The sequence below is a fragment of the Silurus aristotelis genome (genome assembly GCF_946808225.1).
Source record: "Silurus aristotelis genome assembly, chromosome: 1".
In the NCBI taxonomy this organism is placed as follows: domain Eukaryota; kingdom Metazoa; phylum Chordata; class Actinopteri; order Siluriformes; family Siluridae; genus Silurus; species Silurus aristotelis.
Window position 1 is genome coordinate 21,281,269 of NC_139574.1, and position 21,238 is coordinate 21,302,506.

Below are 21,238 nucleotides of genomic sequence, written 5' to 3' on the forward strand. Positions count from 1 at the left end.
TTTACCAGTGAATCTTTCGATTCAGACTCAATTGTACCGAAACCAGTGAACTGACTCTTCTGGACCTTATTATTTTTAAATGAATTTATTGAACCGAAATCTTTTGGACCGAGTTACTTGAACTGAATCTACGGAGTTGAAATTGATTAACCAAACAAAACCGAATAGATTGATAAAATTAATTTATTAAATTAAAATGTTATTTTGTAATGTTCTGAATGCCAAAGTGTTATTTTTGATGTCTTTAACTAACTGAGGTTGTTAAAAGTTCTATTTTAAGAGTAGATGTTATAAGGCTGCATTCTAACTAAACTTTTAATTTTTAGTTAAGATTTAAATAAAGTACAACACTTTAATAAAATAAACAAAACACAACAAAATTTGAAACATTACAATAATTGTAGATTTTTTTTTTACTTTATTGTATGTGTGGCATGCACCCACATGCTGAATCTAAACCTGCCCAGAGCTTTGCAGATTTTTCCTCTCCAGTGCTGCCATTTCCTCTTCCTCATGAATTTTTGAAGAAGTTGTAAGGATGGTCAGATCTTTCCATGAGGTCAGACCCCGAGAACTGCCATGCAGCAAAACATTAAACTTTCTAATCTGAGGAGAAGATCTCTTTAAATTGAGGAGAGGAAGACATCTGTTTAGCTGCCCTCTCCAGCCCAGGACCTCCACATCTAGCATCTTCACCTCCAAGATTGTCTGAGACCAGCCACCCGGACAGATGCTGCAACAATCGGTTTGCATAACCAAATAATTTCTGCTCAAACTGCCAAAAACCATCTCAGGGAAGCTCATCTACATGCTCATCATCCTCATCGGGGTCTTGACCTGACTGCAGTTCGACTTGAGTGGGCAAATGCTTAAATTCGATTTTCACTGTACAGGGCAAAATGCGTGAGGTAAATGGTGGTCACACCTGATACTTATTGGTTTCTAGATACACCCGGAACAAAAAAGTAAAACTGCACATTTTAGAGTGGCCTTTTATTGTGGCCAGCCTAAGGCACACCTGTGCAATAATCATGGTGTCTAATCAACATCTTGATATGCCACACCTGTGAGGTGGATGGATTATCTCGGCAAAGGAGAAGTGCTCACTAACACAGATTTAGACAGATTTGTGAACAATATTTGAGAGAAATAGGCCTTTTGTTAGATCTTTGAGTTCAGCTCATTAAAAATGGGGGCAAAAACAAGTGTTGCGTTTATAGTTTTGTGATTAGATAGATAGATAGATAGATAGATAGATAGATAGATAGATAGATAGATAGATAGATAGATAGATAGATAGATAGATAGATAGATAGATAGATAGATAGATAGATAGATAGATAGAGCACTAGTATCACTCTTAGACAGTTACAGGTGTCCATTTACTATTTGCCCTATTTGTGCAGCTACAGTAAAAACCTGTTGTACGAGCATAATTCGTTCTTGAAAATTGCTCGTACGTTCGAACTGATTTTCCCCATATGAATGAATGTAAAAGTGATTTAATCCGTTCCCAGCTCTCATTCGATCGCTTATTTGTGCACTTAAAAAGTATTTGTAGCCTATTTTAACAAACAAATACACCGCAAATTACCGTAATGTAAACATAATTTAACACTTACTCATGTAGTAGTGGTTGATTGCGAGTGTGAGATGCACACCACGCTCATAAACTCCTCGGTTTCCATGGTAATTCTGTTTACTTTCGTTTTCACAGCAACATCACTGATTTTCTTGGCAGACATTTTTCAAGATTTCTAGTGAAATAAGAATATAAAACTAAAAAAAGTTACGTTTCTGCTGCACTGAACAACGAGAGCGACCGAGTGATACGTCATCAACTAAGCGACTGATGCGACCCTCAGCCAAAAACGGGGAACCGGCAGCATGGGTTCGCTCGTGCCTTCAAAATTTACTTGTAAAACAGGGTAAAATTTCGCGAGCGAGTTCGCTCGTATCTTGGTTTGCTCGTACTATAGGTTGCTCATACAACGGGGTTTTACTGTATAACTTTAAGTATTGAGTCATCCAGTGGAGTGAGGTTTCAGAACTTTTCAGAAATAAACCACAATGCATGAATACACAGGTCACATGACTGAAGAGAAATGGCTTAATATTGAGAGGCTGTAGTATATTTCGGGTTGTGAAGGAGAGTAGCTGTTGCTTAAAAGAAATCTCCGGAGACACCGTCTTGCTGCCTGCCTGCATTGAGAGCACTTTAGTTGGTTTTCGATATGGAAAACCCAGAAATTCCACCTTCAACTCCTTAACTTTCAACTGATCGTGGCGATGAGGAAGAAGACCACCCGTAGCCCTATTTAGAGTCCATGTTTGCATTTGTCGGAGTGAAAGACAATTCATATAAAATGAAGTGCTTACTCTGCCTCCCGAAAGATTGTGAAATAACGTCCTTCAAAAATTCACCGTCGAATTTGAAGAAAAATATGAAGGTAAGTTAAGAATAATATAATACACAAAACACAGCAGTTTGAGCTCTTCGTAAGCGCTAGATAAGTTAACTAACGTTAGCTACCCGCGGTTCAAAACATGCTGCGATGTTTACTTAACGTTAACTAGCTGGCTATCATAAAGACTGTGTCACGCTGAATGGTGAATGGTATAGTGTATAAATATATATCAAAATAAAAGTAAACCATGTTTCTTTTCGTTCTGCTTAATCACGTGCCCATTATTATAGTGTAGTGTTTTATAAGGGAATGTTATTGATCGAGTGCAGCTCAACGCAACACACATATAGCCAGAGATGTATAGTAACGAAGTAGAACTACTTCACTACTGTAAGACTGGTGGAAAAATGCAATGGCTATCCACTTATTACATAACTTGCCTACACACATTTGTTTTTATAGAAATAAAATAAAGTTAATTTGGACAATGGACGCAAAAGTTCGTAAGGCACACTTGATCGTTAATTTAACTAAAGATTGATTATGGGAATTTGTCTAAATTGACATCCCTAACACTGACATAACTAATGCTAAATTAATAAACTGATTGTTGCCAAGTAGGCCTACAGGGTTTTGCAAGTAATGGCAGAGAGTACAAGAGCAGCGCAGCAGCAATGAAGGATGTTGGAGTTCTTGCTTAAGTTTTTTTATATAGAATTATGGTGGACAACTGACTTTAATTGAATTAAATTCGCTTTTATCAAAAGTGTTACAGCAGTATAATGTTGCGAGGGAATTTGAGGGAAGATAGTCAGAACAACAACAGACAATGGCTCCAACTTCATCAAAGCCTTCAAAGTCTTCGGTGAGGATGAAAATAACAATGCTGGTGCTCTAGTTCAGGCGGAAGAGGAGAAGGAGGAAGAAGAAGCAGACAAAGATGAGGAGGAGGTAGAGTTTGTCGATGTATCTTCACTTTTGGATGAGGATGATGGTTTTGAGTTCCAGCTCTCAAAGCATCAGCGTTGTGCATGCCACATTCTTAACCTAATAGCCACTGCAGATGCCAGCAAGACAGTGTCCAATGACGTATACAAGAAATTATACTATTCAACATTTGGCAAGTGCAATGCACTTTGGAATAAGTGTTCAAGATCCTCAACAGCAGCTGAAACTGTGGAAGATGCTTGCTCCCTCCAGCTTGTGCGACCGAATGCAACAAGGTGGAACTCTCAGGATAGTGAAAGAAAAGGGAAAGGCAACAATGAGAGTTTTCTGCACAGATTTGAAGGTTCCAATGTAAGTTTAAAAATGTTTGGCACTCTTTCTGTCAAACTTTTTTCTGGTCCATATTGTCTACTTGTACAACATTGAATAAAATGATTAAAATTGAATGATGAACCAATCCATTGCATGATAATGATCTGATCAGGTAGCAATGCTGTTTTTTGTCTCTTATTGTTTATGTTTTGTTTTCATCACAGGTTTAATCCAGCTGAACTTGCATTCCTGTCCATGATGTAAGAAATTATGATTTTAATAAAATTGTCTTTATATTTCAAACACTGTTTTCATCAAAAATCATTAAAAAACCTTTTGCAGCATTTATAACCTGGCAGACCATAGACATTATAATTTTATATAATAGATATAAAATAGATATATAATTTTTATAGATGATCTAATGGTAACCCAGACCCTCACACTGCTCCCTAGTAAACTTAAGACAATTTTCCTAATTAATTCTGAAATGCTGAAACCCTATTGATTTTTTTGAAGAGATTTTTATTATTATTATTCCACCCTAAAACTGATTGTGCAGACCAAACCGTAAGGAATAAAAACTTGAAACTTGGACAGATAGTAGCGATTCAATTTATATATAAAATGGCAATAACTCATGAACTGATGATCTCTTTATCATGACATTGCCATTTTATATGACTATATATTGCTGCCTATAGACATTTGGTTGATTCGGTCTTCTGATGAGTCGGATCCATGCTGATAAGTTTCATTAATGTCCACAGGGAATAAAAGATTGAAGTGCATCTGTTTTTTTCATCGAATTGTAATCTAATGCGAATACCAGAAGGATTAAAAAAAACTGCTTAATAGGCTGGGTTATTTTGGTTTGCTTTTAGTTTGGTAGCATATTGAAGTGATAGCTTGAGAGAATTTTGAAGTGATTTCTCACTGGTTGAAGTATACACACTGGAAGCTGATGTCATTCATCAGAAGGGTCAAATTATTGGCCTTTATGAAGTAAAATAATAATAATAATAATAATAATAATAATAATATAAATAATAATTATAATAATAAATATAGCTGCAAGAAGTGATTAGCGGGTTCAAGCAAATGAGGTATTCAAGGTCATAATGAAATAAAAATTAGGAACATTGGCAACATTTTCTAACAGGTGGGTGCTCACATGTAATTGGCAGATTGCTGCCATGTTTTTTGAGATACTCAAAATGTCCTCATGAGATCTTATTGCACACTTCGCAGGAAGTAGGTTTTTAACATAATTAAGAATAATTCATGAATGATTTGATTGACAGCAGTGGTCCTTGAGGCGAAATTGCTCAGCGTGAGATCAATAAAATCTTGTGAAAATTGAGTGTACGTTTAAAAAATCGTGCAATATACACTCATTTATACACTTGATAAACACGATATCGCCCCCTAGTGGCCGATGCTATTCAAAATTCATACAGACTTTTAGGGCCATGGGTCGAACATGCCTACCCAGTTTCGTTTTGATCGGCTTCCGTTGACCTTGTCTAACAGGTGCTCCAATGTCATTGATGGTTGTTTTTTGAGATACGCAAATGTCCTCATAAAGCTTAATGACACAGTCAATAGATATTTTCTTTGTTAAGACTAAAGGATTTCAAGTATCTGAAAGTTTTGAGTCTAGGATGTATCTTTTACGAGCTAGGGCCAGAAATGTGTAAAAAAAAAATTATAATAAATTTAAACTGTAGTGCTTCCCTTTGGCCAACCAGGTTGATACTTTGTCATCCTCTCCAGAAATTGAAGCTCTACCATCTGGCCAAGTTTCCTTACAGTTTGATCTGCACAATCAGTTTTAGGGAGGATAATATTAATCTCTACAAAAACAATAGTGTTTCAGCATTTCATGCTTAACCCCCTTAAAATCTCTACAATAACAATAGGGTTTCAGCATTTCATGCTTGAACTCATAAAAACAGTTATTGTGAAGTAATTTTGATTTGTTTTGGTCCTGATAATTATGTGGAAAAATACAAACAAGTGTGCAAATCAAAGTGTTTTCATTTTAAAAGATCTGCTGCATTATGGACAACAAAAGCTAAAATACAAAATATAAATATAAGGTAACGTTAGAAAATGATACAAAATGTAGGCAGGCAGGAATAGCTTGTGTACATGTTATGAAGAAATTATTCATCAACCTTGCCACAAACATTACAGATGTGTATAATTGCTGGAACATGGTTCTGGTCCCACTGACTGGTAGAGACAGTTGTGCACCTCATGTTGAAAATGTGGCAGTAAATAAGGTGGCAGTGTGCACATTCTGTGCTCAAACTTTTTCAAAATGCTACAGTGGCATAATTGTGGTCCGCCTGATGTGCTAACCCCTGCAAAATTTTGCCTATTGTGTGCAGCAAATTGGATGACTGAGCAGATAGTAAGCACATTGGAGTTGTCCAAGGACCAGCCGCTAGTGACAAAAATGACAAGTGTCTGTGCATTCCCTCTTTACTCTGTTGTAGTTTGCTTTCATGAGTTCCATTTTTTTCTTTGTGCTCATTCACCAATCTGAATAGCCAATCAGAGTTCACCTTCTTCCCAACGAACTCCACCGCTGATTCGACATGCAGAAAACAGCGGACACTGTCCGACTAGAGCCAACAGTCCTCACACTTAGAAAACTAAAGCCATTTGATGAAGTGAAATTCTTCCCTCAGAACTGAAAACTACTGTCAGTCATTATATATTAAACAAGTTACAACGGACATGTTACAGCAAATAATTAGATGAAATTTACACAAAAATCTCCAACACACTTAAAGAAACAGAAATGCACAGATCCTTGTATTAGAATTTAAAAGTTGACTTCTAGTTGATTGTGGTCCTAGAACAAGTACTGTATTTCTGTCTTCTGTCAGAAATATAATAATTTTACATCATAATAGCATAACAAATTCAAAATAAAAATAGTTGGAAGTGATTAAAGTATTCAAAAGCTTGCTTCCAGCTTTGAGGCATGTTTAGCCTGTGTTTCTAATTGTTTTGTGCAGTTAAAATATCTATTTTTATCAGTCTGTGTTATTTATTTATTTGTTTGTTTATTTATTTATTTAAATGCAGAAGAAAAGTTTTAGCCTAAACGTTTGTCATTCAGTTGGATTTAGGTTCCTACTGCACACTTTACTGCTGTCACACTGTCCTCATACATGTCCTGCACCACCCTCACATACTTCTCTGACACACCTGACTTCCTCATACAATACCACCATGTCCTCTTTCGACACTCTGTCGTACACTATCTCTAAATCCACAAACACACAATGCAACTCCTTCTGCCCTTCTCTATACTTCTCCATTAACATTCTCAAAGAAATAATGCGTATGTGGTACTCTTCCTCGGCATGAAACAATCAGTGTTGGGCAACATTACTTTTATTAGTAATGCATTACAATATTGAGTTACTCCCCAAAAAAGTAACTAATTACGTTACTTATTTACTTTTTATGGAAAGTAATGCGTTATATTACTTTTGCGTTACTTTTGCGTTACTTGTATCTCTTTCACGCCTTACAGGTGTAACAGGTGTAATATAGATAATTGCCATTAAGAAATAAGTTATATTAGGGCAAAAGACATGTTTTAAACATCTAAAATGTTTAATAACTTCTTAGAGAACAATAAGATGATTGACTAACTTTTGACCACAAGGCTGAACACTTTCCAGTGCACTTCTTTTCAATCTGCCTTCGCCGTCAGGAATGTAACCATCGTTCGTGTATATAAGGTTAAGGGTGTGGGCTGCACACCGGTGATGTGGAGGGAGAACATACCTTTTGCTGTCATCTCGTAAAACTTCGTGCAATTCCGTAAATATGACCTCGTCCTCGTCTACATCATTATCTGCTTCATCATCAGCTTGAAACATTCTGAACGCTTTTATAAAGTTTGCGCTATTATTAGTGACCGTGGCAGTTTATCTTCCCACAAAGAGCAAACGAGCTGTGAATTTGCTCTCTATCTCCACTGCGATGGCATCGTACATGTGTCTCCACGGAAAACTTTTATTCTGAGCAGTCTATAGATCTGCAGTGGTGGAAAGTCGGCAAAAGTTTTCTATATTTCTGTCTCCATTTACATATATGCAACATTGCATAATGTTACATATATTCAACATTATACACACACACACACACACACACACACACACATCTGTTGTGCTGTGCTTTGCATGCAGATGTTTTTTTTTTTTTTTTGAAGTGGTATTTTTTGCAGTTGACAAGAGCTTTTCACCAACACATAATCTACACTTAACCATTATTCCTTTCTCCTTTTCCTCGACTATTTCAAAATAATAAGAATACTTCCATCACAGTAATGTAATGCTCTGGTTTGCCATCTCTGCTTCTGACCAGCTTCTGTTCCCGCTGCTCGCACGTATGAGTGCGCGATTCTACGTGACTACGTTCATTTTAATTCAGTATTTATTTTTTTTATGCAAAATAATTTAACTGAAAAGTAACTCGGATATTAGTGTGTAAATTTATAAAGTAACGCGCTACTTTACTCGTTACTCCAGAAAGTAATATTATTACGTAACGCACGTTACTTGTAACACGTTACCCCCAACACTGGAAACAATAATGTTGCTCACAAATGGACACCTCTTCTCTCAACCTGGCTTCCACTACTCTTTTCCATAACTTCATGGTGTGACTAATCAACTTTATTACATTACATGTACCTTGCACAATGACAAAGTTTAATCTAATCTAATTATCCACAAATGGGGCGCAATTATATGCTATCAGAAAGTAGTACTGGAAAATGCAATTCAAGATTAGTACAAATAAATTAGGGCTGCTGCTATTATTTTAGTAATCGAGTATTTTAACGATTATTCCATCGATTAATCGAGTAATCTGAAAAGAAGTAGTTTTTATTTATTAAAGAGTAATACTAAATAAGAGAGAAAACAAGACGGGTCTCTTAAAATGAACTAGTAATTTTCTTATAAGAAATCTTTTTTGCTGAAACTGCATACAAAAATATTGGTAATATTATTTAAATATAAGTAAAATAAAATATAAATAAAATAAAACTAAAACCATTTAATACATTCAATAGTTATATTATATCAAAATACAAATACAGTTGTGTTCAAAAAGGCCCTCTGCAGTGACTGTGTAAAGTAAATTATGGGAAACTATTCCAGTAATTATTCTCACTCATTTATTTATTAATTAAATCTCAGTATTATGATGTGGTTTTCTTGTGTCTCGAAAAGCTGCTTGAAATTTTCCACGCACTAAATCTGTGTATTTATTGACCGCTATAAAAAACGTGCAACACTACATACTCTACACGGCCACTGCGGAGGAACTTTTTGAAAGCACTTTATATAAATAAAAATACATTTAAAGTTACTTTAAAAATGGTATTGTACGGTATTTTCTTTGTTTTAGTTTGAAATGATCCCAAACTTTGGAAACTTGGTGCATGGTTTTATTTCAATCCCAGCTATCAGAATGCATATTTGTGCTGGTCAATCTGAAACCAGGTTTCCAACATTTTTAAAAGAAAAATGTCTGAAAATGTCAAAAAAATCTGACTCTGTAACTATAACAATGTAAAGAAAATGACAGGAATTTTGACCTCCTACAGACCTTTTCAAACAATATTAATCGGTCCTGCATTTTTCTTGTGTACACTTGCTCCTGACATGTTTACTAATTGTATTTGCTTTATTTAAGTAGCTTGGACATAATGATGCAACACAACTTACAAAGTGCTTTGAAGTCTCAAATAAACTTCTGGATCTTTGGGCCTTCAGGCAGCACTACATTAAAAACAGGCATGGTTCTGTAATGGAAATCACTGCATAGGTTGAGAAGCACCTTCAGAAATCATTGTCTGTGAACATAATGATGATGTAAGTGAACGTGATCCAGAAATGTGTTTTTTACATACACATTTATTTATTTTTTGTGTGCAGTAAATCTGGTGTTAAGTCTCAGAAATCGGCACATGAAATGTCTTGCAGTCTCTCCATATTTCCCTATGAGTTAGTTGAATAAATCATTCATTCATTCATCTTCTCCCGCTTATCCATAATTTGGGTCGCGGGGGCAGCAGTCTAAGCGGATTCCCTAGACACTTCTCCGTGTCCAGGGATCGGGTTGTCAAGACCCCCGCCTTTTGACTGCTGCCCGATCCTCATAGCACCAGTCCCTTACGGTCCCTCCTGCAGGTGGTGAGCCCACGGGAAGGCGGCCCCACGTCGCTCCGACGTCATGGTCCTTGATTTATTTTTCTTGTAAGGGGGCCCCTGGAGCATAGAGGGTCAAGGGCCTTGCTCAAGGGTTCAAGAGTGGCAGCATGGTGATACCGTTGCTTGAACCCCAGACCTTCCGATCTATAACCCAGCGTCTTAACCGCTGGAGCCACCACCCCCCCTTTAATAAATCAGTTGCTCAAAAATTTTTTAATTTCTTTCCAAATCCAAGCCTCATTTCACAATACAGCGCGAGTTCTGTAGGCTTTTCTCCTGCACCTAAACAATAGGGCTGTGTGGTGTGGTGGTAGGAAATTGCACTCATTTAGCCACAAGAGCTTTAGTGATGTCAACCTCTGATGTCTGGTGAAGAGGTCTGGGTTGCAGTTAGTGGTCCAGTTAATCCCAATTTGTTTATGGATACAAGATACAAAGACACTGTGTCCTTCCAACATTGTGTCAACAGTTGGGGGAAGAAACACATTTGGATGTTATGATCAGGTGGGCACAAACTTTTGATAACAATGGAAATGTATGTAACTTCTCAATGAAACCTCCATTAAACATCTATATTTGACCACATTAGACACGCTAATATTAGTGCTCACGCTGGCAATAAAATACCATACTATTTCACTGGTAACTTGTTAATTCTAGGATTCTTCTGACATTAAAATATGGTATATGATATCCTAAAATCACTTAAGTAGTTAAAATAAATGTGGCAGCAGGTTACCCTGGAAACCACTAAGTCTGAGAAGTTATCAGAAATGGCAAAAGTACATGCATTCTTCACTCTAGTAGAAGTACAAATACTTGTGTTTTGAAAGACTTTGGTAGTAGTTGAAATACAGATTAAACTTTTTCACTCAAGTAAAAGTACAGAAATATGGCATCTGACATGTACTTAAGTAACAAGTAGTCATTAATGTTTTAGTGTCATGCTGGTAACTGGACCTCACATCATATTAATATATTAATACAAAACAAATTTCAAATTTTGTTATCTAATAAATGTATAAAGGGTGAACATCCACCATATAGAACACAAGCAGAGAAATGATGAGGATGATCAGGTGATCAGGAATGTCTCTCTTCTCATTCAGCTCCCTCAGTCTCATCCACGCTAACCCCAGACTTCTTGTTGTCTTTTGCTCTTCTCATTGTTACAGTAGCTTCGTAAACTAGTCTACGTCTGTGGTGTGTAAGGAAATGATACACCAGTGGTAGATTGAAAAAAAAAAACTGACAAAGACAAGGAATAGGTTGATGGACTGAAAATGGTGTAATAATAAGAAAAGATAGTGACATGTCACCAAATACATTAAAACTAAAGTGAAAATGTAAGAATAAGAAAGCACATATATTTGTGTAAAAAATGTTAATAAGTGAAAGTAAAAAGTCTGAAAAATGAATAGCGAAGTAAATTACCAGAAAAATCTACTGAAGTACAGTAGCAAAGTATTTGTACTTCATTGCTTCCCACCTCTGTAAGTTATTAACAGAAAAGAGCAGAAAATATACATGGTTGCCTAATAAACGTGTATATTTCAGGTAGAAGAAAAAACTTAATATTAAAGCAACCTAAATATTTACTTTGCACAGTAAAAGTTTGCCAAGATTTTAATTATTTGTCAAATTGCAATAAATGTTTAGTTTAAATTTCCTGATGACATGCACAAGCTTGAGAAATGGTAGACTGACTTTCTATTTGAATTTGTTCAGAAGAACCTGTTGTGTCCACGGAGATATTTTTTTATTATGAAAGACAAGACAAGAAATATAAATGAATAGGAAAAATAATTTGCTCTTTAACAATCACCGGTGAGCAGAAACCGAACGGCTTGGGAATGTTCTTTTAATTCATGGGTCACCAACGTGGTGCCCGCGGGCACCAGGTCGCTTTTCTAAAAATAGCTGTTTCCTACATTGTTAAATCAATGTTGATAATTATTGTGAGAAATCATTAACATGATCAGTGTCTTCACATAGAATCTATGTGAAGACACTGATCATGTTAATGATTTCTTACAATAATTATCAACATTGATTTAGTAACTAGATGAATATCATTAATTATTAATAATAACATATAATTAAAGATAAATTTAGCAAATTTGTTATTTCAGAAGTGTGTATCAAACTGGTAGCCCTTCACATTAGTCGGTACTCAAGAAGTAGCTCTCGGTCTCAAAAAGGTTGGTGACCCCTGTTTTAATTGATAGCAATATACTGCTGGCCAGAAGGGGGAGCTACAGAGACTATCTGAAACTCGTTCAAGTCTTCAATAATATAATTACATGTATTTATTATTTTTTTTTATATTTCGCTATCTTCTTCAGTGCAGCAGAGAGGTGCAGTCAGGAGAGGCAGCACCTGTTATATTCCAATAAAAAAAAATTTATGAAATGTGAAACTATGAAACAAAGCTTTGGATTACCTCTGAGCAATCCTATTTACACTGAACTGAGCGTGGGGAATAAGTACGTGTATTTGCGTGAATATCACCAATATACAGTTTGTAGACTTTCATTTGCATGCCATTGCCTTCCATAGTATAGGTAACTTATTTAACATATCTGTGTAAAAAATATTTTTGTTGCTATCGAGAAAACTGCAATAAAAATAAACCCTGAGGCAGCCAATATCCCTGCCGCATGGGGGCGTGAGAACCCATGTACTGATTGTATAACATTCAAATAACAATGCCTAATAAAAACCAAGTTATTTAGCATTTAGTAATTTAATCTTTTTGTGGTTGATATATTTATAAACGTGCCTCACCTGGCCTTTACCGTACAGCACGTCTCTGCAGTGTAGATGGCACGTCGTGTGCTAATGGATAAACTCTACTTGACTGCACCAGGTGTTCAGGGGATCAATCAGTCTTTGTTTCTTTCTTATTTTACAGTACACACAGTGTTCCTTATTATTCTACAGTATATATAGTGTTAATGTATCTGATTATGAGATTAAAGAGAGTATTAGAGTAGTATAGTATTAAAGAGAGAATAATAAGAGTAAATATTTGTAATCTCTGTGATTCCTTCTGAAAAAGGCCTTCTATTGGTGCATGTTATATGGTAAGCATTGTGTATACCACTAAAGACCAATTAGATTTTTATTTTAAAAAGCTGCATGTTTAATAACCACAGAAAAAAAAAAAAACTTTTTTTTTTTTTTTTTACTGGGAATTGATTACAGAAGTCGTTGTCTTGAGGAAGAAAATCTCTTGTTTTGTTTTTTTTATTATTATTCCCCCAGTTTCTGACTGGAATTTTTCTTTTTTGAAAAACCTGTAGTTACTAACTCGGTTCTGTAGATATCACTAGCATCTAAATTAAAAGGAAACTCTGATTCAGTCTTATTCCTTTATCTCATAATTCACAAAACCACTAGAAGATCTGACAAGCACATATAATACACGATGGTAACCCACTTTCTAAATACTTAGCTACATTCCAACCCAACGCTTAGCTCTCAGCACCGAAGACTGAAGACAAGGTTTATTATTGTATTTATTTTTGGTCTTTCTTGAAAGTACAAAACAAAAACACAAACATTACAAAACATTCTTTAACCAAGGCGACATAGGCAAATATGAATAAGTAAAAAGAATGAATTCAGTCAGTAATGGTGCAATCTTGAGGTAACAAGCAATGTAAGTGTTTTGGGGGTTTCTTAACCAAATAACTTACTATGTCCTCAGTAGTGTTATCGAATATGCCTGGGTTATAAATTGAACACACATTTGTTTTACTACATCTGAAAATGTGTTAGATAAGCAATGATTCAACCATCACGCTATCTTCTAATTCTTAGCAAATGCAAATCCTAAAAGCACAGAAATAAGTAGGCATGCTTTCAGCACCAATACACCGGTATGTTTGGCATATCAGCCAACCAATCTGTTTCCACACAGGCAAAGATGTGCAATAATTTTCAAGCAAGAGCATGAGGAATGATAAACCATCAAAACAGAAATGGAAAACTGTGCTTGAGGCACAAAAAAACCTTAAAATAAAATAAAAAAATACCCAAACCAACATTCACATACAAAGTGGCAGAAGAGCAACAAATGCTACTCCGATACAGACATCTAATTTAGACTTACAAAAAAATAAAACCCATGTTAAAATCGAACAAATGTAAAAACTTTACAACACTGTCTTCTTTAAAAAAAAATGTAAAAAGGACAACAATTTATATTTTCTATGTTTTAACAAAGACACTGCATTGAATGAAGTTGCTGCGTTGACCCTGACCCTTTGGATGTTGCGTCTTATAACCCTTTAATGGTTTTGCATCAATCATGGCAGGTAGATTCAGCTAGCGAAATTATTTTCAATACGTACATGCACTCACTTCAATATGGATTCCAAATACAAACTAAGTCCGTTACCCTTCACATTTTTTAACCACTTCAAGAGTTATATGCTATAAAAACTGCAAGACAGTCCACAAAACACAAGTCTGCGTGAAGAGCTAGTCTTCTGATGTGAGATATGCCGGAGTACATGAGTAATGCTAACAAATGTGATCAGAAACGTAAAGGTTTTTATTCCCACTCCAAAATTTTCTTTCTTCGTCCAACGGGGTTCAGATTCACATTATGCTTAGAAGGAAGAACGACTGGCTGGGAACACATGTGGCATCAGCCCCAACTGTAAAATACTGGACTGTGCAAATGCATATCTGTCATCATCTAACCTGTGAACAACACAGGGACAGTTAGAGGATAAAATGCTTCATATGTGACATATATAATAGTGGGAACTGAAATATGGGTTTATACTTACAGTGCTTTCTGTTCACCACTGAGGGGGCACATAGCTGTAGGTGGGTGTGCCAGGGGTTCGATATGTGGGCACTGTGACTGGGTGGGGAGCTACTGGAGTTGGGGAGTGAGTTGTTAATAATGTTCCTGTAGAAAGTAGGAGGCATTACACACACAATCACACATGCACAATCCCCCAAAAAACGTTCCACTCAAACTGTGACATACAAAACAGATTAAAATCTCTGGTGGTGGACTGCATAAAGCAGATACACAAAATAAGCATGATAAGCAATCAATAAATCATGGTTGATAGATTCAGTTAACAACAGTCATTTAGAAATATATTTATGCGGGCGGGTAGTATCAACTTATAGTGATACAGTTATGAAATAAAAACACTCAAGGAAACAGCTAATATTTGGGGACAGTTCAGAAACACAGCAGCTTCCATACATATGGTGACTAGAATTTGTTTAAATGATTTCATATGATCAGTAAAATTATTTCTTCTCAACACTGTAGAAAATAGAGCAACATATTAAGATTTTTCCTCACACAAAAAAAGTAAAGTAAAGTAAGGAATCTATTTTTGCATATTATAGACTGTGATTAATACTTCATGTGGGTTTTATGAGCAGAACCTATTGAAGTGGGAAAATTAAAAAATGTAAATAAAAAAAACCCCAGGAGATAGACATTAAACCATATTTTTTCCAAATGATACTAAATAAATAATTCAAACCCCATTGACTCTGACCTGGACAAAGCACTCACTTAAGATGCTCAAACTACTGAACGAATGAGTAAATTCCAGTTTACACCATGTGACCTTTGCATATGACAGGAGTAATGCAAGCATCATACTGCATCCAGGACACAAGCATATAAATCAATGTCTTAATCATCCCTTTCTTTAAAAAAAAAATTATAATTATAATATTTGACCGCATGTAATGACAATAACAGCCACCAACTCTTGCACCCTTTTTTACTGGATCGTGCAAGATCTTACTCCTAATGAAATGTTATTTTAAGCCTTCTGATGTCCTGAAACAATTTTTTTTTTTAAGTAGTTGACTAGCCATTTTTTCACAGATGAAGCAAAATCAATTATTATTTATATATACGGTATAGATGTTTTTCTGATACAGCCGAGACAATATTGCACCTTACTTTACTTTATATTTTGGCCTAGATTTTTTTTATACACGCAGTTCAATATGGTCACCATATACTAATTCCCTCTCCTTTATTTAAACTTGCTCAGGATTAGAATTTTTTTTTATTATTCAAGTGTATTTATAACTGGTGTGTGTAGGTTACAAAGGGAAAATGAATCAATCAAAGGGCTGGGCAGCATGATAAAATGATTACATTATGATACTTATCATTTTTATACATAATAAGTTTGGAGACATACAAAACAAAAATGCTGTATATTATAAAACTAATTGTGTAAAATAAATTATTCATCACTAAAACAAAGTCTATCTTTTGTCTTCAAATTAAGATTTTTACTAATCTAAAACATGCGGTACAAAACTTTTACGAAAATTGCTGACAATACTTGACATCGTACAATTGATCATAATGTTGATGTTGTATAACATTGCTGAGCATTACAGTATGTCACAATTTTGTTTGCTTACCCGCGGACATTGCCATAGTAGTTCCTGCTACCATTCCCATGGCGACTCCGTTAGGGCGTGGAGGAGGGATGGGAGGAGCGTATATAGCCGCTGGCATCCCATTGGGCTGAACCACTGTAGTGTGATGAATAACATGAGGTGGTGCGGCATACAGAGGCTGTGTGTAGTAAGTGCCTTGCTGCTGTGAAGAAGATATATATATATATATATATAAAGAAATTGTCATCTACATGCGTACTCTGCAGGATAATGTACACATGAATTGCATTAGCCTCTCACCTGAGCATAGGGATTCTGCTGAGGATAAGAGCTCCTCACAGGGTACACAGCAGCAGGGTAAGCATTAGGGGAAGAGGAGTAGGGGGGTACAGCACCTGTTGTTGGAGAGCAGGACATTTTGAACGGTGTCCCTTGGGCATAACCTAGAAAATAGTAAAAAAATAAAATAAAATAAAAATAAATTAAAAAAAAAAAAAAAAAAAAGAAGCCCAAAAAAATGTAGTCACTGAGGTGTTTAATTCATTTATTTGTAGTATATGCAACATCTTTATTCTGTCACAATCATCCAAGTGCAAAGAAAGTAGGGCTGCAATAACTCATTAATAAAATCAATAACGATAGATAATGAAATTCGTTATTGATTAGTTGGGTTGTTAAAGTTATGGGTTTAGCGTGACGGCAAGGTAACACAGCAGCTTGAGTAATGGCGGAGGATACAGGGTCAACCGGCAACAGAAAAAAGTGTGCGTCCGAAGTCATCCAAGGCACATAATTTGGCACATAACTATTTGTTTTGCAAATGGTCCCGATTTCAGTTCATCATAAGAAATGAGTAGCATTACAAGAAACCGTAGGTTTCCGCTCATTTATTGGTTGTAGTGTCCTCTGACATAAAAAAAAATGGGTGGAGTTTTAGCTAATGAAAATAAAGAATGCAATGATGTGTATCTTTAACTCAGTCCCTTTTTTATGTCATAGGACACTTCAACCAATAAACAAGCAGAGAAACTATATATAGGCTATGCTACAGTACTCACTATAAATGTGATTATTTCTTTTTACAAATTTACACAAAATTCATCTCGCTATATTCTTGCAAATGTTTTGTGTGTGTGGGGTAATTAGTTTTTCACGGATCCCATGCACTCCTAAACAAGCAGCCACTAGAAGCTTTATAATTTCTAAATTAAAGATAATTAAACTCAATATGTTGCTTTTGCATTTTTTAAGTATACTTTTATACATAAATACCCTGAAAAAGGGGTTTATATAGTTTTAATAAGCAAACCATTAAAGTAAAACTTTTTTATATATATATATATATATATATATATATATATATATATATATATATATATATATATATATATATCCAATTAATCAAACAATTAATTATTGTCCGATTATTCGAATTAGCTAAATAATCCTTAGTTGCAGCCCTAATAGAAAGCAAGTAAAGCAAGTAAAGCAAGTAAAGCAAGAGGGGGGGGGGGGGATTCAGCATAGCAGTTTGAATCATTATGGCACTCGGGTCTGAGGCCAATACAGGTCTTCTTTCTGGATGTCTCTCTTACCTGTAGGAAATGCTGGTGTTGCTCCAGAGTACATGCTGGGGGAATATGCAGGGGCAGCCGCTGCATAGCCAACTGGAAATCCAGCTATGACACAAAAACAGTAATACATCCTAAGAATAGTATAACAATCAGGCATGCTTTACAAACCATTTATTTTACAAGACAAATAGTCAACAAAGTCTCTTCATTGTTTACCTGGGTATCCTATTCCTTTAGCGTTGGCATAGGGAACCCCTGTTTGTGCAGGACTGTAGACAGGATTCATAATGTTGATCGTTTGGCTCCTAAATAATTACAAGGTAGTGAATAATTATAGAATTAGGAATCAGACAATGCAACATGTGAACCTACCCACTACACTATAGACCAGTTAATATTTCACACCAATTTCTCTATTCATACATACAACATTTTATCTCTGTTCATCCGAAATATCTCAAGTGGCATGTTGGGCCTCACAAAACATAATACCTTGACCTGTGTGTATTGTTTTAAACGTATATTCACCATCATGCCAGCTACACCGCTGTGAAAAAATGATTGTACTGAAATGCTCTACTTTCAAATATCTACAAATGTCTATAATATGTCGCTGTATCCCTGTTTCTGCACATTTACAGTCGTGTCTTCACACACTCCAAACATTTTGGCTGCAAACACTTTTCTATGGCCAAATTTTGCTCTACTTGTATAAATGATCATACATCTTTTCTAAAGGCTGCAATGTACTTTTGAAACTTATTTTCTGGTAAACTACCCTGGTGCTTTTGTAGCAGTAAATCTCATAAATAAAAAATAAATAAATAAATAAATAAAAAAACATTAAGAAGAGTGCAGAGGGACGCTCTTCTCTACAGTATTGAAATACTGTGTGTGTGTGTGTGTGTGTGTGTGATAAAGCTGATCTACAGCACTACAGGACCATGTCCATGTCACTGTTCTAAAAACTGGAGCAGACTACAGCTCAGCCAAAACACTTCTCTAGTGTTGTGCGGTTCCAGCAATGACATCTATGCTGTTCAGGTGCAGTTTTATTCACAATAACATTTTAGTCCCTGGTCTCGAGTGTAATTAATCTTTGGTACACTACTGGTTTATGTGAGCATGTTAAAACGCAGCAGTGAGCCTCCAGACTGGACACAGCAAAGTCCCTCTTTACGGAATAGGGGATTGAGGAGAACATGGCATGCTAGCGGTGTGAGGAGATGCAGCAGCGTAGGCCGCGGTTTTGGCAGTGCATGGCATTGCATTAGATTAGATTGGATTGGATTGCGTTGCGTTGCGCTGTTTCATCCTCCCGCATCCCCAGATTGTACCACCTTATTCTCTCACTCGCATCTCCGCCGCATCCATCTCCGGCTCCATCCCACATTAATTTACGCTCAAGGCCCTCACCCCGGGCCCGTCCGCAACTATACAGCGCCGCTGACGCTTACTTACGGCTGCTCGTGTTGTGATGTGGCCTCTGTGTCTCCTCCCTGCGAATAACAGCACAGAAACAAGCGCGATCTCTTTTTCTGATTTTAGCACTTGATGGTTGCCTCGCGCTCTAACACTGGCTACGAACACTGCGCAGCAGGACTGTCGGAGATGTGCGTCACTTCCGGATTCATTCACGGAAACTGTGTCAGGTGGAGACACACAGCGGCGCGCAGTGGTTAGAGAGAGAGAGAGAGAGAGAGAGAGAGAGAGAGAGAGAGAGAGAGAGAGAGAGAGAGAGAGAGAGAGAGAGAGAGAGTGCACACCCGGGGAAGAAGAACAAGAGGCACAGAAGATGAAGAAGAACAAGAACATTTAAAAAGAATATAAACAATTTAGAAGAAGCAGAAGAAGAACAAGAAGAATGAGAAGAAGAACAAGAAGAATGAGAAGAAGAACAAGGAGATGAACAAGAAGATGAAGAAGAACAAGAAGAATTAAGAAGAACAAGAACAATTTAGAAGTAGAAGAAAAATAGAATTAAGAAGTAGAAGAAGCAAAAGAATGATAATTATATTATTATTAATAATAAATAATTATAATAATTATTATTATTATAATTGTCATGCAATTTGGTGACATGATTCATTTTCAGATTTTTTAATTCAACACATGATCTGATGTCTGATGGTCTCAGTTGTCTAATCATGATGTCTCTGATCATTTATACCATGAAAAGTCTGTACACACCTTATACACATACTCATAGCGCCTCACATCAAGATGCAACCGACGTGAGTCCTGAAACTAAATCCAAAAAGACCTAAACCTAATTAATGCCTCTGGAAACGCTTTAGACACTTTACGCATTTTTTTTTATTAAAATACTACTTGTAATAGATAAATATTCTTTAAAGAAAAATGTACAATAAATAATTTGATGTCTATTACGTACAGTAAAACTAACCCTTACCATTAGGGGGGCACAAACCAGTGCACTCTTAGTGCCGGTCCCAAGCCCAGATAAATTGGGAGGGTTGCGTTAGGAAGGGCATCCAGAGTAAAACATGTGCCAAATCAAATATGTGGATCACGAATCAGAAATTCACTGGATCGGTCGAGGCCCGAGTTACCAACAACCACCACAGGTATCGTTAGCCAACAGGGTGCCAATGGAAATTGGGCTACTGCTGGTCAAAGGAGGAGAAGAAAAGGAGGAAGACGTCTACAGAGACAACAAGGAAAAGAGAAGTGGAGGAGAGTGGAGGTTCGGGTTGGTACTTTAAATGTTGGTACTATGACGGGTAAAGGGAGAGAGGTAGCTGATATGATGGAGAGGAGAAAGGTAGATATGTTGTGTGTTCAGGAGACCATGTGGAAAGAGAGTAAGGCCAGGAACATTAGAGGGGAGGTTTAAAATATTCCATCATGGTGTAGATGGAAGGAGAAATAGTGTGTGTGTGTGTGGGTGGTGGTGTGGGGGGTGTTCCTGAAGGAAGAGCACAGTAAGAGTGTAGTGAAGTTGAAGAGAGTTTCTGATAGTGTGATGAAAGTGAAGCTGGAAGTTGAAGGGGTGATGATTAATGTCATCAGTGCTTATGCTCCATACGTGGGTTGTAAGATGAAGGAGAAGGAAAGATTCTGGAGTGAGTTAGATGAAGTGGTGCAGAATGCACCTAAGAATGAAAGACTGGTGATTGGGGAAGACTTTAATGGGCATGTAGGTGAAGGGAACAGAGGTGATGGGTAGATATGGCTTTATGGATTTAGCTAAAAGGATGGAAATGGCAGTGGTGAATACGTATTTTAAGAAGTAGTAGGATCATAGAGTGACGTATAAGAGTTGAGGAAGGTGCACACAGGTGGACTATGTTTTATGTAGGAGATGCAACCT

At 36.4% G+C, this 21,238-nt stretch overlaps 2 protein-coding genes across 5 annotated transcripts in view; one reads left to right on the forward strand and one right to left on the reverse strand.

Moving 5' to 3' along the window:
* The window catches only part of LOC310731998 (tartrate-resistant acid phosphatase type 5-like), a 146,233-nt gene that overhangs the window by 108,656 nt on the left and 16,339 nt on the right, over nt 1-21,238 (forward strand). The window lies entirely within an intron of this gene.
* fam168b (family with sequence similarity 168 member B) lies at nt 13,428-19,589 on the reverse strand. Of its 4 annotated transcripts, none has more exons than XM_083552423.1 (7): nt 19,366-19,589; nt 18,121-18,209; nt 17,926-18,009; nt 16,631-16,725; nt 16,352-16,529; nt 14,722-14,846; nt 13,428-14,632 (listed from the first exon to the last, which is right to left on the reverse strand). In XM_083552423.1, the coding sequence occupies exons 2-6, from the start codon at nt 18,188-18,190 to the stop codon at nt 14,734-14,736; spliced, it is 540 nt and encodes a 179-aa protein (XP_083408549.1). In that variant the 5' UTR covers nt 18,191-18,209; nt 19,366-19,589; the 3' UTR covers nt 13,428-14,632; nt 14,722-14,733. The 4 variants fall into 4 exon arrangements, with proteins under 4 accessions (XP_083408549.1, XP_083408548.1, XP_083408547.1 ...); XM_083552422.1 differs by having other exon boundaries at nt 16,352-16,532; nt 19,366-19,588; XM_083552421.1 differs by having other exon boundaries at nt 16,631-16,773; nt 19,366-19,585.